Here is a 16,436-nt window from a genome sequence, read left to right on the forward strand (position 1 = left end):
TCTAAAGCCCTGGATCATATTGAGGTGGATGTGTGGATTTCTAGACTTATACAATATGGCCCAGAGCAAGACCAGTGTGTTTTGTCCTCACCCCCACCCTCCCGCTCAACATACCTCAAAAGGCTGATTTGATTCACTATTCAATTACAAAGTAATTAATTTGGATGTATCATAATTATGTTTCTATCAAAAATAGTTTTTCTGGAATATAATAGGTCTTGAGAGTGGAACTTGGATGATGATGGTTTTTAGTTATGACTTTGGGCTTTGCCCAGTTGAGAGTGTATCAACAAACCTCACCTCCACACCTCCACACCTCCAAGCAGGGTTGTATATATAACCAGTGAAATTGTTTCCATCGATGAAAAAGCAAAACAAAACACCTCAAGGTTTTATGAGACCTCAGGTTTCACATTTATTGCTACCTGCAGTCGTGATTTTTCTAAAAATTTCCATCTTGCAATTTCTTTTATACCTGAAACTATGGTTTAGTTCTTAAATATGCAGCTTTCTAGAAGCATGTTCCATTGCTCTACTTCTTGGCCAATTAGCTTCATGGGACTAAAGACACAAACCCTAGAACCAGACTACTGGGGATCAAATCCCAACCAGTCAGAGGCCCAAGACAGAGCTGACTGATCTGTATCAAAGTCAGCCATGCAAGCTACTATACTACTGTGATAGCCTCTCTTAACTAATACACAGATTATTCATGTTAATTAAATACAAGGTTTATCCACATTTACTTCAATGAGAAATGTTAGAACCAGTGGTTAATTCTGTAGTAGCCTTTAAGCATTTAAGAGAGCTGTTTGGGAGGCTGAGGCAGGAGGATTACAAGTTTGAGGCTAGACTGGGCAACTTGGTGAGATCTTGTCTCAAAATAAAATAAAATTAAAATTGGGGCTTGGGATTTAGCTCAGTGGTAGAGTACTTGAACAACATGTGTGAGGCCCCTGGGTTCAATTCACAGTACCACACACACACACACACACACACACAAAAAGAATTTAAGAGACTATTTATAATTATAAACATGCTAACACTATGTAACGAGGTATAGTAATATATTCAAAGAAGAACAAAGAAGCAATTCCAGATGTACTATTTTAAAAAGAACTTGGGGGTCAAGTAAGTTTGGGTAATGCTGCAACTCTGGCCTCTTCCTGGGACAGGGGTGGCCTGCATGTTAGCATCTTAATAATTAACGGCTATGACAGCCTCATAGCAAAGAAATATGTTTGATTTTTTAACTCAGAGTTTCCCAACCACTTATGATCAGTACACATTCTATAATGCTACTTAAAAAAAGGAAGACCTCTTAGTATCCTACCAAGCGAGTATTATCTACAAATATATATTTTGGAATCCTTGGTCAATAAAGCACAAGAACAGCCATCTGGTTTGTGAGTACCCAACAAAGCATGGTCATTAAATCCAGGGTTGATTGAGCCCGTGAGTCCACTTGGCCTTTACAGCTCAGCTGGGTGGCCAGTCCTGCATCAGAAAAACCCCTGAATTAACATCAGAAGGACAGCAGCATCCCCTGACCTCGCAAGCTCATCCTTCAAAGGCTGTGTATAGCAGGGGATCTGGTAGGAGAGGAGGTGTCTCAGGAAAAAACACAGAGGCCACATAGAGAACTGACCTCCTCACCCTAACAAAAGAGAAGAGCCAGCATCATCATTAAATTTACTCCATGCTGCAGTCTAAGTCACTGCTTTAAAAATAACTGATGAAAACAGGGGATCATGTAACAGCTAACGCAGGGGAACGTGTTCAATATTAGAAATATACCATCTCTGCCAAAACTCTCTAACAGTGAGGTTAATGATGTGGGGTCAGTGGAGGGGACATACTCTAAGGGTTGCCGTGCTTTTCAGATTCGAATTATTAAATTGCTGGGAAAACTTCCTTGGTAGACACAGAGCTTAAGAAAAAAGTGATGGACCAGAGTCTGGACACACCTGTGCATTCCACTAAAGTCCTAGAGCATCATTACCACCTTATAAGTTTAGAGTGTTTTTTTAATCATATTTTGCAATTTCAAAGCCTTGATTTCTTCTAACATTCACTATTGAGAAAATACTCCTGACACATTTATCTAGAAAGGAATATACCACTGTAGGCAGACCAGTGAGGAACATCAGGGAGGGGTATCAAACGCAGAAAATATTTTCACATACACGATGTTGTGTATTCTGGGTGGTGGGTAAGATAAGTATGATTATTATTTTTCTTTTCTGGAATAAGAAAGGAAACCTCAGTGAAGTGAAAACATTACCCAAAGTTTCCTAGAGAAATTTGATGGGAGACCTGGATAGTAACCTGTGAAAATTTAGATTCCAAACCCAATGTCCTTTTTAAGTCCTAAAGCTGCTGTAACCAAGATTCTGTGTATGTATAATACACACACACACACACACACACACACACTTTCCCCTAGTGCTAGGAATTGAATCCAGGGCCTGTGCACACTAGGCAAATGTTCTACCACTGAGCTACATCTTGGCCCTGGTCAGAATTTTTAAAGCAAGCTAAGCTGGGTAGAGGGGTGGAGCAGCACATAAAAGGTTTAAATTACAAAATCCCATGCTCTGAGCCAGGTGAGAAAGCAGATATGACAATGAGAAAATGAAAACCTAACCCCAAATTCAAGCTGCTTCTGACTGATCTTGTCATGACTCACTGTTAATTACAGATATCTATCTGGACAGAGGCAGCCATTACATGAGAGAAGATATTTGATGTGATACATTTCTATAATGTCAAAAGGCAATCTATTGTCTTGACTATTAATGTACTAGAACACAGGTTTTATATACTTCAGGGAATGTAATCATTTTTGTTACGAGGAAGCAGAGTTGAACTGGTGAGATTTAGTTATTAAATGCCTTCAATTATATCAGCTTACATAAAAACATATTAGCTGTTCTTCATTTCCAAATGCATTTTATTCCTAGAATTATAGAACTTGGTTAGCAATAGGAATGTACTTATCTATAAAAATCAACTGCATACACACAAAATTTTCTCTTCCTTGGAGGTATTTTTAGAATAAAAAAGGACAGTGATTTACCCAAGATTTAACTGTGTGTCTCTGAAACAGAAAGTTGTTTGAGAAGATATCTGAAACTTCTAGATTTTAAGATCTAGGTTCTAAACATATAAGACAAGAAAAGCAAAAAGAGCACTTCTTTTTAAGTGCTTAAAAATAACATGCTGCTATGAGCAAATAATCTACAACATATCCTTTGTAATAAGATGATCCATATCATAAACTCCATTCATGCTTGATGCATGTGTAAATTCTTTAAGCAGTTCTCAGATGTAATAATGTGTGCAATTGAGGGGACATATTATATTACCTTGAGAAGCAGCCATCGCACTCGCCCTCTCTTTCCACGTAGTTCCAGAGGCCAATGGATTTGCCATTCAGGAAGGCTTCTCCCATGCAGCCTTTAAAATGAGTCACCTTCACTGCAGAAGATTTCTAATGCAAACAAACACAACCCCCATATAGTTGGCATAGAGCATTTGAGGCTTCTCCCTGGAGTTCAAATTCTGAGAGAATGGCATTCATAAAAATGGCCCGTATGGCATCACTGGATTTCCCTCCAGTTGGGAAGTGGCCTTCTAGAGTGAATGTCAACTGAACAGGATCTTAAAGATCACCCCCATTACTAGTGATGTCAGGAGGAAAAGAGAAGTCTGGGAGGATAGGAGATAAAATAGCATCCATAGATATTTGCTAAAAAACATACAAAAAGGCTATTTTAAAATCAAGACCTATGTGACTGGGGTCATGTTTCTCCAAAGAAGGAAATACATAATCAATATTTTGATTATACTAAAATACCTCATGGACACTCAATGCCTTACCCGGGATTGGGCAGAGGGCTGACTTCCTTAAACATATAAATCTAAGTAAATTTCTAGACAATAGCCACTCTTCGGTATCCCTCTCTTGGGACCCCTCCTCTTTGGGAGCTCTGCTTTCTATTACTCTAATAATTTCTGTTATTTTGCTATCATCCGTGTGTGTGTGGATTTTATTCTTCAAATTCAAGAGACAAAGAACCCAAATCCATGCTCCATGGTAGATTAGGGTTACTGGAGAAAAGCCCCTTTTATCGAAGGCAAGGAAACTGAGATCCAAAGAATGTGGTTGGTAGTGAGGGACCATCTGGAGCTGAGACCTGTCCTCCTATGCAGAGCACTAAGACCAACTAATATGACTCTATTTGGTGAGAAGATACTAATTCAATCAAACAAAGAAACACCGGCTCACCCAGGAAACACCAGTTAGTATTTGTCTCCTCTAGATTTAGACTAGAGATGACAGAAATTAATATAGAACATTGGATTTCTTATTTCATTATCGGAAAAGAGGTCAAATAGCAAATTTGGTTTCTTCTCCATTTACACTAGTGATTAAGCATGATCCTTTACCCACAAAACTGGCCCAACTCTGCAGCTGAGCTGTCATAAAGCAAAACAAAAAAAGTAGAAAAATCTTCATCTGCTTGGGATATATTGAAAAATTTAAGCATAGTATTTTTTATACACAGGTGAAAGTGGCCAATCCACCCTGTTCAAACAAACTTTCAGAATGTTACCTTGATTTGTCCCCCAAGTCCTCCAACAAACATTAGTGTTGAATTGTTTACATCCAGCACATTAGCCATTCCAGGGGATTTACTTGTTTTCATTGGTGGCTTTTGAGTTGAGCTCATTTCCTTTACACTCAATGAACCAACGTTTCCAAACCTGAGGGTCACACATTGCAAAAGGGACTTTCAGAATCTTTTATCATCACACAGGTATCCACATCTCTCTCGTACACAGCCCCCTGCTTCTCTCCAGACCCGCAGCTAGTCTCCCTGTTTTCAGTCTTGCCCAGTCCACCTGCAGTTTACTCCCCAAAATCTTGTAAAAAAGAGTTGTGTCATTGTGTTGCTTCCCTGTTTAAAGCAGTTACAGATGAGTTAAACCACATTTGCATACAATTCACTCCCCTTCAATATGGCACCATTTTTTTTTTGTAAAAAATGAAGAAAAAAATTCCAACAACAGAACATCAACAATAAACATAATGTTTACAGAAAAGTGGAAAGAAAGATACAGTTAAAGCTGCTCAGAATTAGTTACTCTGGGAGGAGACTTTAAAATTAAGAAGTTTACTTGTGTTTGAACTAAAAAAAAATTTATTGATGCCATATGGGACTCACTGTTACATATCTGTACATGCTCACAATGGAACAATATAATTTGGCTGCATCTGAATTTTAGAAAAATGTAGTTCCAATGGCATCTTCATCCTCTGTTCTCTTCTACCCACATGCCACCACCAGAGCCATGGAATTTCTTTCAGGGTATATTTTACTCCTCTCTACTGGGGAGGACTAAATGTTTTACTAGGTTAGCTGCCTTGGATTTAGAGTTTCTATCAGTTATAAAAATATTCTAAACTTCTAAAGTTTTTTTTCTTTCAATAGTTGCTTTTGGAAACAAAGTTTATTTCATCTGTAATAAGAAAAAATTTTCTGTAGTTAATCTAAGCCAAGTGTTCTTTGATTATCTGACTTTCCAGAAGTTTCAAAGTCTATTCATTACATGATGTTGCAAGCATGTGATTACTTATAAGATACAGTTTAAATATAAGGGATGCTTCGAGGAACCCTCTCTGCTACCTGGTTGCATGGATGCTGTACCACTGGTTGTCGTCAATGGGAAAGTCTGGAAATTCCAGCCGTGTGGACCCAGAGCCCACATCCCAGAGGAAGGCCACTTTCCCCCGTCGCATCTCCACTGCAAGGAAATCAGACTAGGGAGCGGGACACAAGGGGGATGAGTTTACACACTGATAATTTGCATGACCACATGAACACTTTAAAGAATGAATTCTTACAGCTTTTTCTCTACTCTTTAAAAAATAAAAACAAAATGGCTATCTATTTTAGCAGTGCTGAGGATGGAAAACAGGGCCTTGACATGTTAGGCAAGCAGCTCTGCACTAGCTACATACTCAGCCCCAAGAGGCTATGGTCTTTTATCAAGTTCCTTTCCATAGGCAATTACTTTTGTAGTTTATTTTATTTTATTCTTGGTCCTGGGTATTGAACCCAGGGTACTTTACCACTGAGCTACATTCCCAGCTCTCCACTCCCCGCTCCCCCTTTTTTTTTAAATTTGAGAAGACTCCCCCCACCCTAAGCTGCTCAGGCTGGCCCTGAACTTGTGATCTTCCTGCCTGAGCCTCCCAGGTAGATGGGATCACAGGTGTATGCCACTGCACCCTGCTGCTGTTTCTAATCTAACACTACCATTTTAGCAAAGCGTGTTACCTGTGGGAAAATTAATGTTTTCATGAAAATCCTATTTTTCCATCAAAAAAGTATTGATTAGGGAAATTCAAACATTCACAAATATCCAATGTTGCTCTCACTTACACTGGTGCTGCTACCAAGGTAGAAAAGCAGGTTGTCGGGTTCAGGTGTCTTAACATTCAGTGTCAAGGTGTTATAGTTACTAGAAGAAATCTGAGGCTGGTATGCCCGGATACAGTCTCTGTCAGCAGCCACAGCGACTTTAATCTGCAGTAGGAAGAGGAAAGGGTCCTCATTGTTTAGTGATCCAGTGGCAGCTCTCCAGCAGGTCAAAAGTATTATTTCAATTTTCACTTTAAGTTTCCTCTCTTGGTGACATAGAAGGCTTTGGGTTTCATAAAGTGAGGAATCAGACTGTGATGAAAATTATTTTATTTGGTCAAAATAAAACATGGGAAAACAGGGAAAGCCAGTTTAATGATTTTTTAAAAAGAATTTAGCCTTTATTTTTTATTTATTTGTTTTTTAGGTGGTGCTGAGGATTGAACCCAGTGCTTCACCCATGCTAGGCAAGTGCTCTACCACTGAGCTACAACCCCAGATTTTTTAACAGGGTATTTTATATACGAAATTGTCTTGCTCAAATGAGACAGTAAGGTCCTTAAAGACAAGGACCTTATGACCTTGAATCTTCCCATTGACCCACAGAGGATATTTGATGACCATTTGTCAAATAAATGGAAGGGAAATATATTTCTTCACTCAGTAAATATTTATGGAGCAAGTGATGCACTTACCAATTAACAATTTCTCCAACTAACAATTATTCCTGTGTGTCTTAACCTTAAAGATTCTTAGTTTGTATTAATCATGGTGTTTGGAATCATCCCTTGGACTTATATTCCCTTAGCAACTGTAACTAGAACAGGTGGAAGCCAGAGCTCATATAAACCTGTGTCCCTTTTCCAACAGTGAAGACTCTGGATAGAAAACAGAGCCCAGAGCTCCTTCTCCTTGTCTGGAAGCTGCAACAGGATTAACATGAAGACCAGAGGTCATGTTCATCCTCTGTAAAGGCCCATGAGCACCGTTGCACATATTCTCGAAAATCTTATTATTTGCCTGAAACATCTCTTTAGAGGACAGCCAGCACTGTGTGCCATGAATGGCTATCAAACATTTTATCAGCTTTGAACTTCTCCAGGGGTCAATATTTGAGGCCTTTAGTGATGTGAATTTGTGTAACACTTATGTGTACACAAACTTTTTTCTCAAGACTCCCGCAGGATGAGGCCCACACTGCACATTCTCAAGAGCACTTGGGTTATTAAAGTTAAATTGGCAAAATGAAGCAACAGCACCAAATGCAACCAATGAAACTGAGAGTGATATCAACACCTTAGATGTAATGTCTTCTCCACCATGTAGCTTAATAGTTACGAAGCGAGGCTATAATCATAAAGATATGCAGGTTTCTAGCAATCTTTTGGAACATTCTGAAGCAAAGCAGAACTCAGAAGAAAAAGTATACTTATTGGCTTTAAAGATACTAAGACAAGGTTAGGAGGAAGCTGGGATTATTGAGTTCCAAGTCTGCAAGTTCTAGGGAAGCTGGGGTGACTGAGAGCCAAGTCCATAGGAATTCTCTGGAATTTAGTGTTGCCAAGAGCCTGGGCTACAGGGGTGTGGGGCATTTCTGAGGGCCCCACTCTACTCACAGAAGCTGCTTGTCTCCGTGCCTGGTTGATCAGCAGTCTAATTTCTGATAAATTTCTGCTCAGGTTTTCCTGTAACATCTTCAAAGGCTTCAACCGATCAAATAAAAGGTTGGCTTGTGTTTCCATGTCTTTAACTTTTCTTCCAGCCAACAGGGCTAACAAATACAAGGAGGTGAAGGATGGCAAGAGAGTTGGGGAGGAGAAAAGAAGATAAATTATTCATTAGTCATGCAGTGGATAAAACAGAATATCCTAATAATCCATCCTTGAAATTTGGAAAATATATGAAAAATGCACTGGCCATATGCACTCCCCAAGGCCCTTCTCTTTCTCTGCAAATGCTAATCCAGGTGGTAGCACATTTTTCTCTTTTAGGAATGCTGCTTGTGAACAGGGAACCATTATACATCAAGCCAGCAGACTTTCAAAACCAGAGGGAGACCCCTGGCATACTGGTCACTGTGGAGTCTCGCAGAAGTTCATTCGTCTCTTGCAATGTGGTGTTCATCCCGGACAGGCCAGTTGAGGTGTTAAACAGCTTCTGGCTCAGACCCACGACATCCTTCAGTGTACTCAATGCACTCTGGTTGGCAGACATGGCTAGCTCTTTGGTTTTGGTTCCTTTGACTCTCACACCTAAAATGAAAGAATATTCAAGCATGCAGTCAGCTGAAGACACACTGAGAAAAGTGTAAAACTACAACAAATGCCATTATTACACAGAAACATGTTATGGTAATTTTCTTGATTGTTAAAAAAAACAAAACGACTTGTTTTTTGTGGCAAATATTAAGACTCCCTATCATATGCTCTAGTGCATCCATGTAGGGACACATGAAATAATTTGGATAAAAATCCTCTGGAATATGACTTTAGTACACAATTGATCACAAAAGCAATGGTGAATGGCCCTATTGTAGTTTCTTATGTAGTAGACAGAACTTCTCTATTTGTCCCCTCTTCATCAAACATATTCTCCATCCACATCCTTCCATATTGCATAAGAAAATTCTTGAACTTAAGTCTGTGGTCCAGGGCTAGAAAAAGTGGTATCTGCCCACAGCACAACATGACCTAGCTGCTTGAAATAACCACAGAATAGAGACAAAATGGCCACTAAAGGTAATGCAGGATCCAGAGATTCAAGAAAGATCTCTGAGGATTTTTAAAAAGGCACTATTATGCATTTTAAAAATGTTTAATTAATGTGGGGTAAAATAATTTTAGAAGAAACTGGATAAAGGCATATAACTATTCTACTGATTGGTCTAATAACATTTCTGTAAGTTTGAGTTACTTTCAGAGAAAAAGTTGAGTGTATATATTATTATCCTTGAAAAAAATGTAAGGGAAAAGGAAAAACAAATGTCCAGAACAGATAATGTTCCACTGATTCAAGGTGAGAAGTTAAGACCAGCATACAGGAGCTATAGAGGCAGAAATGTCTAGTGAGAATTAAAAAGAATTCATATGCAGAATAAAAGAGAAGTTTGGGGGGATGGTAAGTAGCACATTGCAGCACTTTAAAAAATTATCCTCTTTAAAATTGTAATGAGTCCTGAATTTCCAAACCATCAATATTAACATGATCAATGGACCTATTTCTGAATGTTGATTGCCTCAAGAAGGAAGATTACCAGGCAAGAATTCTTTAATTCTCCCCATTTGTAATGAATCTGGCATCCCCTCTCAATGTCAGGGAAAAATGTTCTCTATTTTCTTTACTTATTGATCTCCTGTAATGACCCTTCTTTAACCTAAGCATGTGTCAAACACACTTTCAAAGTAAGCAATTAATGTGGTAGTATAGTCTCTACAGCTTTTTGTATACAGTTTCTAAGAATATAATTCTAGTATTTCAGTGCAGGTGTTCTGATGTTATTTAAAAAAAAACACAGTGGATCTTCTGTTCCAAATCATATTCATTTGCAAATATAAATTTCATCCATCTCAGTCTCATTTTTAAGCTTGGGCTCCTAATCAGACTTGGGGCAGGACTTCCTCATGCCTCTGTATAATGCTTTTACAAGAAAATATTAATTGAAACAAGGAACTCCTCTCTACTTACCTTCAGGAATTGCTCTAAGTATCAAGAGTGATGCATTGGTCTGTCTAGTAATTTCATCTGCATTCTCTTGAAATCCATTTGCCCTGTGTCTCAATTTACTCAGCTTCAAAGTATTACCTATTTAAAAGAGGAAGAGTGTTTTCCTTTTTAGGTCAGCCTTCTAAGAACCTGCCCAGGCAATGCTTTATCATTTCCAATCCGTCTACAGAATCAATAGGTTTCTAAATACACCCCAATATTGAATGTTTTCCCAACATTATAGAAATTAAGAGTGTGTTTTTAGCTGGCTTGATCAATTTTCTCCTTTCCCTGAAGTCTTTCTCGCCAATATTTTTTCTTTCATTTCTTGCTCCAAGGTGAGCTCAAGGGTGAAGAAATGTTCCCATCACTGTCTCTATCACCCACTGATTTCCTTTCTGCTTCTGAATCTTGGCCACTTTTCTTTCTCTAGGTTGTCAGATCCCCCTGGGGCTCCTCCCTGGGAACTTCCTTCACATTCCCCCACCGGCTTCCCCACCACTCCTCTGCCCCTTTCTGTTCCCTCCTGACCCCACAGCTAGGCTTTCTTTCCTTCAAGTCTCATCATCCCTGTTTAATCAAAGCTTTTACTTTGAATGTTTCTGTTCACCACACACAATCACACTGGATTTTGAACACGCGGTCGAAACAAGACATTTTAATTGCCAGGAATTTCAACATTTCATGGGCTGTGAAGTTGCTTAACCTGTGTCAGTGGAAACCAAGGCTCATCAATATGGATGCTGGAGTTTGTGACTGAGCATTATGCATTATTTATTCTGTGAGATGACAGCATAAATTCTAAGTTGTGTTAGTCACCAGAGAAACAAGAAAAAACTCACATAACCAAGCCCTTGGTTCAGAAAACTATGAAGGATCCAGTAATAGACTTGGAAATAATCTGAAAAAGCTATCAGCTTTGTGCATGGCCCACTGCTACAGAGAAAGTCTGGATATTTTTTTATATATTAGAATATGCTAGATCCAACATGGTGGCAGGCGCGGAGAGATCAAGTCTCTGACCTCTTCAGCTGTGCGGGCATAAGGAGTCTTAAACCGTCTAAATGCTGTTTGCTCAGGATCACTAGGCAATGCTGAGCTGACATGGATCTGGGGCGAACAGTCTGGGCCTCTCAGAACACACACCGAGCCCGGATCGGCTGAATTCAAGCTCCTGGTCACCTGTGTCTCACAGACAAACCGCTGTGACTCAGCACTAAACGATCCCGCTGAAAAAACTGGTCGGCCTTTCTGAATCTGCGGAGGTTAATACCAACCGAGCCTTCAAAGGCAGTGGCCACAGGATTGAGACGGGGCTTGGAAGAGCCAGTCAGGACCCACCCGTTGCATTGGTCACCCGGCAAAGGGAACGAACTGTCGCCATTCGCATGGGATACCACCATGGCAGAGAACTGACGTCACCAGAATGCCGTGGAGGAGATAACTTCATTGAAACCGGTGGCGACAGGTGTGTAACCCCCTAGCCCTCCCTCTCCACACAGCGGGGAAACCTTAAGGGCCCCTCCCAGCTCTCCCGTGAGCACGATAGTCAGACTGAGGGAATCAGAAGTGGCGCGGGACCCGTGGCGCGGAATCCCCGGCTACCGCTCCCACCAGTGCTGACAACTGAGGTCTCTTGCACCAGCTCCAGGGGGCGTGGCTACCGGAGGGCAAGCAAAATATGCTGAGGGTTCTCAGCCCAAGCTCCACAAACTTAGGGTCTGAGGGAATGGCAAACAGGGAGAGTGTGCCCAGTCGTTCATGAAAATAGGGCTCCCGGGAGCAGCAGACCTGGCGTGTAGCCAGTATTGTGGTGAACGTCACCGATGAGCGGGGCCTGGCTTGAGGAAAAGTGGGAAAGTGACTAGACACAAGAGAAGGCCCTAGGCACTCAGGATTGGAGACCCACCCAGTCTGGGAGGAGGAGCTGCTGCACAGAGATTGGTTCCCGCATATTGAGAGGAGAAGCTTGGCCCGGTGGGCACAGCTCCACCTACTGGAAGAGAAGTTAATCAAACTCTAAGACTGCATTTATTAAATTTTTTTTATTATTTTGTTTTTTTTTTTCATTTTCATTTTTTTAAAATTTTTTTAAATTTTTTTAATTATTTTTTTAAATTTTTTTTTCTTTTTTTTCTATTTTTTTTCTTTTGTCTTTTAATTTCTTTACAATTTCCTTATTCCCCTTTCCTTGAATTCTACCTGCTTACTCTCATTCTCTTTAGTGACTTCTTCCCTTCCCTTCTAATACCTTTCCTTCCAAGCATCAAATAAATTTATAGGAGTAAATAGTAACTCAGCAGTCAAACAGAACAAGAAGTAACATGAACAGCATGAAAAAGCAAGGAAGAAAAGGAGTACAAACAATGCAGGACAGCCTAAATATTCAGGAGGACCTAGAGGCATCAGAAAAATGGTCAAATAAAGAACTCAAGGAATACCTTAGACAGATGGAATGGAATCTTAAAGAGGATATGAGACAGCAAATTCAAACAATGAAAGAACACATTGAAAATGAATTACATAAACAGATAAAAGAAGCAAATAAGCATCTTTATCAGGAGATAGAGATTATTTAAAAAATCAAACAATAATTCTAGAAATGAAGGAAACTATAAACCAAATTAAAAACTCAAATGAGAGTATCACTAACAGAGTGGAGCAAGTAGAAGCCAGAACGTCAGATAATCAAAACAAAATATATCATCTTGAAAAGAGTCTAGCCAACTCAGAAAGGCTGGTATAAAATCACGAGAAAAACATCCAAGAGATATGGGATAACATAAAAAAACCAAACTTAAGTGTCATCGGGATAGAGGAAGGTATAGAGGTTGAAACCAAGGGAATGAGCAACCTGCTGAATGAAATAATTATAGAAAACTTTCCAGAAATAAAAAAGGGAACGGATATACAAATTGTAGATGCATACAGGACACCGAGCATAAAAATCACAGTAGACCAACGCCAAGACACATTGTTATGAAGATATCCAATATACAGAACGAAGAGAAAATATTAAAAGCTACAAGAGAAAGGAGGCAGATTACATTCAGGGGTAAACCAATAAGGTTAACAACGGATTTTTCATCACAGACGCTGAAAGTGAGAAGATCTTGGAACAACGTATTTCAAACACTGAAAGACAATGGATGCCAACCAAGAATTTTGTATCCAACAAAATTAAGCTTCAGGTACAACAACGAAATAAAAATATTTCATGATAAACAAAAGTTAAAAGAATTTGCAGCCAGAAAACCAGCATTGCAAAGCATCTTGAGCAAAACACTACATGAGGAAAAAATGAAAAACAATAACCAAAACCATCAGTGGGAAGTACCTTAGTAAAGACAGAGGGCGGGGGGAAAGCTAATCATGGAGAAACAAACCAAATTAAAAAAAAAAAAGATAAATAATCAAACATGGCTGGAAGTACAAACCATATATCAATAGTAACTCTAAATGTTAATGGCTTAAACTCTCCAATAAAGCGACATAGGCTGGTAACATGGATTAAAAAAACAAATCCAACAATATGCTGCCTCCAGGAGACACATCTGATTGGAAAAGATATACACAGGCTGAAGGTGAAAGGTTGGGAAAAAATATACCACGCACACGGTCCTCGTAAGCAAGCAGGGGTGGCCATCTGCATATCGAATAAAATCGACTTCAAGACGAAATTAATCAAAAGGGATAAGGAAGGACATTATATACTGTTAAAAGGAACCATTCACCAAGAAGACATAACAATTATCAATATTTATGCACCAAATAATGGTGCTGCGACGTTCATAAAACAAACTCTCCTCAAGTTCAAGAATCAAATAGACCACAACACAATAATTATGGGTAACTTCAACACACCTCTCTCACCATTGGACAGATCCTCCAAACAAAAGTTGAATAAAGAAACTATAGAACTCAATATTACAATCAATAACCTAGACTTAACTGACATATATAGAATATATCAACCATCATCAAGTGGATATACTTTTTTCTCAGTAGCACATGGATTCGTCTCAAAAATAGACCATATATTATGCCATAGGGCAACCCTCAGTAAATATAAAGGGGGTGGAGATAATACCATGCATTTTGTCTGATCATAATGGAATGAAACTGGAAATCAATGATAAAAGAAGGAAGGAAAAATCCTACATCACATGGAAAATGAACAATATGTTACTGAATGATCAATGGGATACAGAAGACATAAAGGAGGAAATCAAAAAATTCTTAGAGATAAAAGAAAATACAGACACACCATATTGGAATCTATGGGACACAATGAAAGCAGTTTTAAGAGGGAAATTCATCGCCTGGAGGTCATTCCTCAAAAAAAGAAAAAAACCAACATATAAATGAGCTCACACTTCATCTCAAAGCCCTAGAAAAGGAAGAGCAAAACAACAGCAAATGTAGCAGAAGGCAAGAAATAATTAAAATCAGGGCGGAAATCAACGGAATTGAAACAAAAGAAACTATTGAAAAAATTGACAAAACTAAAAGTTGGTTCTTCAAAAAAATAAATAAGATCAACAGACCCTTAGCCATGCTAACGAAGAGAAGAAGAGAGAGAACTCAAATTACTAACATACGGGATGAAAAAGGCAATATCACAACAGACGCTACAGAAATACAGAAGATAATTAGAAATTATTTTGAAACCCTATATTCCAATAAAATAGAAGATAGTGAAGACATCGATAAATTTCTTAAGTCATATGATTTGTCCAGCCTGAGTCAGGAGGATACACACAATTTGAACAGACCAATATCAATGGATGAAATAGAAGAAGAAATCAAAAGACTACCAACCAAGAAAAGCCCAGGACCGGATGGGTATACAGCGGAGTTTTACAAAACCTTTAAAGAAGAATTAATACCAATACTTTTCAAGTTATTTCAGGAAATAGAAAAAGAGGGAGCTCTTCCAAGTTCGTTCTATGAGGCCAACATCACCCTGATTCCGAAACCAGACAAAGACACCTCAAAGAAAGAAAACTACAGACCAATATCTCTAATGAACCTAGATGCAAAAATCCTCAATAAAATTCTGGTGAATCGGATACAAAAACACATCAAAAATATTGTGCACCATGATCAAGTAGGATTCATCCCTGGGATGCAAGGATGCTTCAATATATGGAAATCAATAAATGTTATTCACCACATCAATAGACTTAAAGATAAGAACCATATGATCATCTTGATAGACACAGAAAAAGCATTCAACAAAGTACAGCATCCCTTTATGTTCAAAACATTAGAAAAACTAGGGATAACAGGAGCTTACCTCAACATTGTAAAAGCTATCTATGCTAAGCCTCAGGCTAGCATCATTCTGAATGGAGAAAAATTGAAGGCATTCCCTCTAAAATCTGGAACAAGACAGGGATGCCCTCTATCACCACTTCTATGTAATATAGTTCTCGAAACACTGGCCAGAGCAATTAGACAGACAAAAGAAATTAAAGGCATAAAAATAGGAAAAGAAGAACTTAAAATATCACTATTTGCGGAAGTCATGATTCTATAACTAGAAGACCCAAAAGGGTCTACAAAGAAACTACTAGAACTAATAAATGAATTCAGCAAAGTGGCAGGATATAAAATCAATACGCATAAATCAAAGGCATTTCTGTATATCAGCGACAAAACTTCTGAAACGGAAATGAGGAAAAACACCCCATTCACAATATCCTCAAAAAAAAAAAAAAATACTTGGGAACCAACCCAACAAAAGAGGTGAAAAGATTTATACAATGAAAACTACAGAACCCTAAAGAGAGAAATAGAAGAAGATCTTAGAAGATGGAAAAATATACCCTGTTCATGGATAGGCAGAACTAACATCAAAATGGCGATATTACCAAAAGTTCTCTATAGGTTTAATGCAATGCCAATCGAAATCCCAATGGCATTTCTTGTAGAAATAGAGAAAGCAATCATGAAATTCATATGGAAAAATAAAAGACCCAGAATAGCAAAAGCAACTCTAAGCAGGAAGTGTCAATCAGGCGGCATAGCGATACCAGATTTCAAACTATACTACAGAGCAATAGTAACAAAAACAGCATGGTACTGGTACCAAAACAGGCGGGTGAACCAATGGTACAGAATAGAGGACACAGAGACTAATCCACAAAGTTACAACTATCTTATATTTGATAAAGGGGCTAAAAGCATGCAATGGAGGAAGGATAGCATCTTCAACAAATGGTGCTGGGAAAACTGGAAATCCATATGCAACAAAATGAAACTGAATCCCCTTCTCTCGCCATGCACAAAAGTTAACTC

General features: G+C 38.8%; 1 protein-coding gene across 1 annotated transcript in view; it reads right to left on the bottom strand.

Moving 5' to 3' along the window:
• The window catches only part of Lama1 (laminin subunit alpha 1), a 165,121-nt gene that overhangs the window by 28,605 nt on the left and 120,080 nt on the right, over nucleotides 1-16,436 (bottom strand). Inside the window, exons 42-48 of the mRNA XM_046467487.2 lie at nucleotides 10,116-10,232; nucleotides 8,501-8,683; nucleotides 8,048-8,202; nucleotides 6,453-6,596; nucleotides 5,694-5,827; nucleotides 4,620-4,770; nucleotides 3,369-3,493 (exon numbers count right to left, since the gene is read on the bottom strand). Of these exons, the coding sequence (XP_046323443.1) occupies nucleotides 3,369-3,493; nucleotides 4,620-4,770; nucleotides 5,694-5,827; nucleotides 6,453-6,596; nucleotides 8,048-8,202; nucleotides 8,501-8,683; nucleotides 10,116-10,232 (1,009 nt within the window). The remainder of the gene's footprint in view (nucleotides 1-3,368; nucleotides 3,494-4,619; nucleotides 4,771-5,693; nucleotides 5,828-6,452; nucleotides 6,597-8,047; nucleotides 8,203-8,500; nucleotides 8,684-10,115; nucleotides 10,233-16,436) is intronic.

The sequence above is a fragment of the Marmota monax genome, unplaced genomic scaffold (assembly GCF_021218885.2).
Source record: "Marmota monax isolate L192 unplaced genomic scaffold, Marmota_monax_Labrador192_F-V1.1 WCK01_AAM20220418_F8-fsc00103, whole genome shotgun sequence".
NCBI lineage: Eukaryota > Metazoa > Chordata > Mammalia > Rodentia > Sciuridae > Marmota > Marmota monax.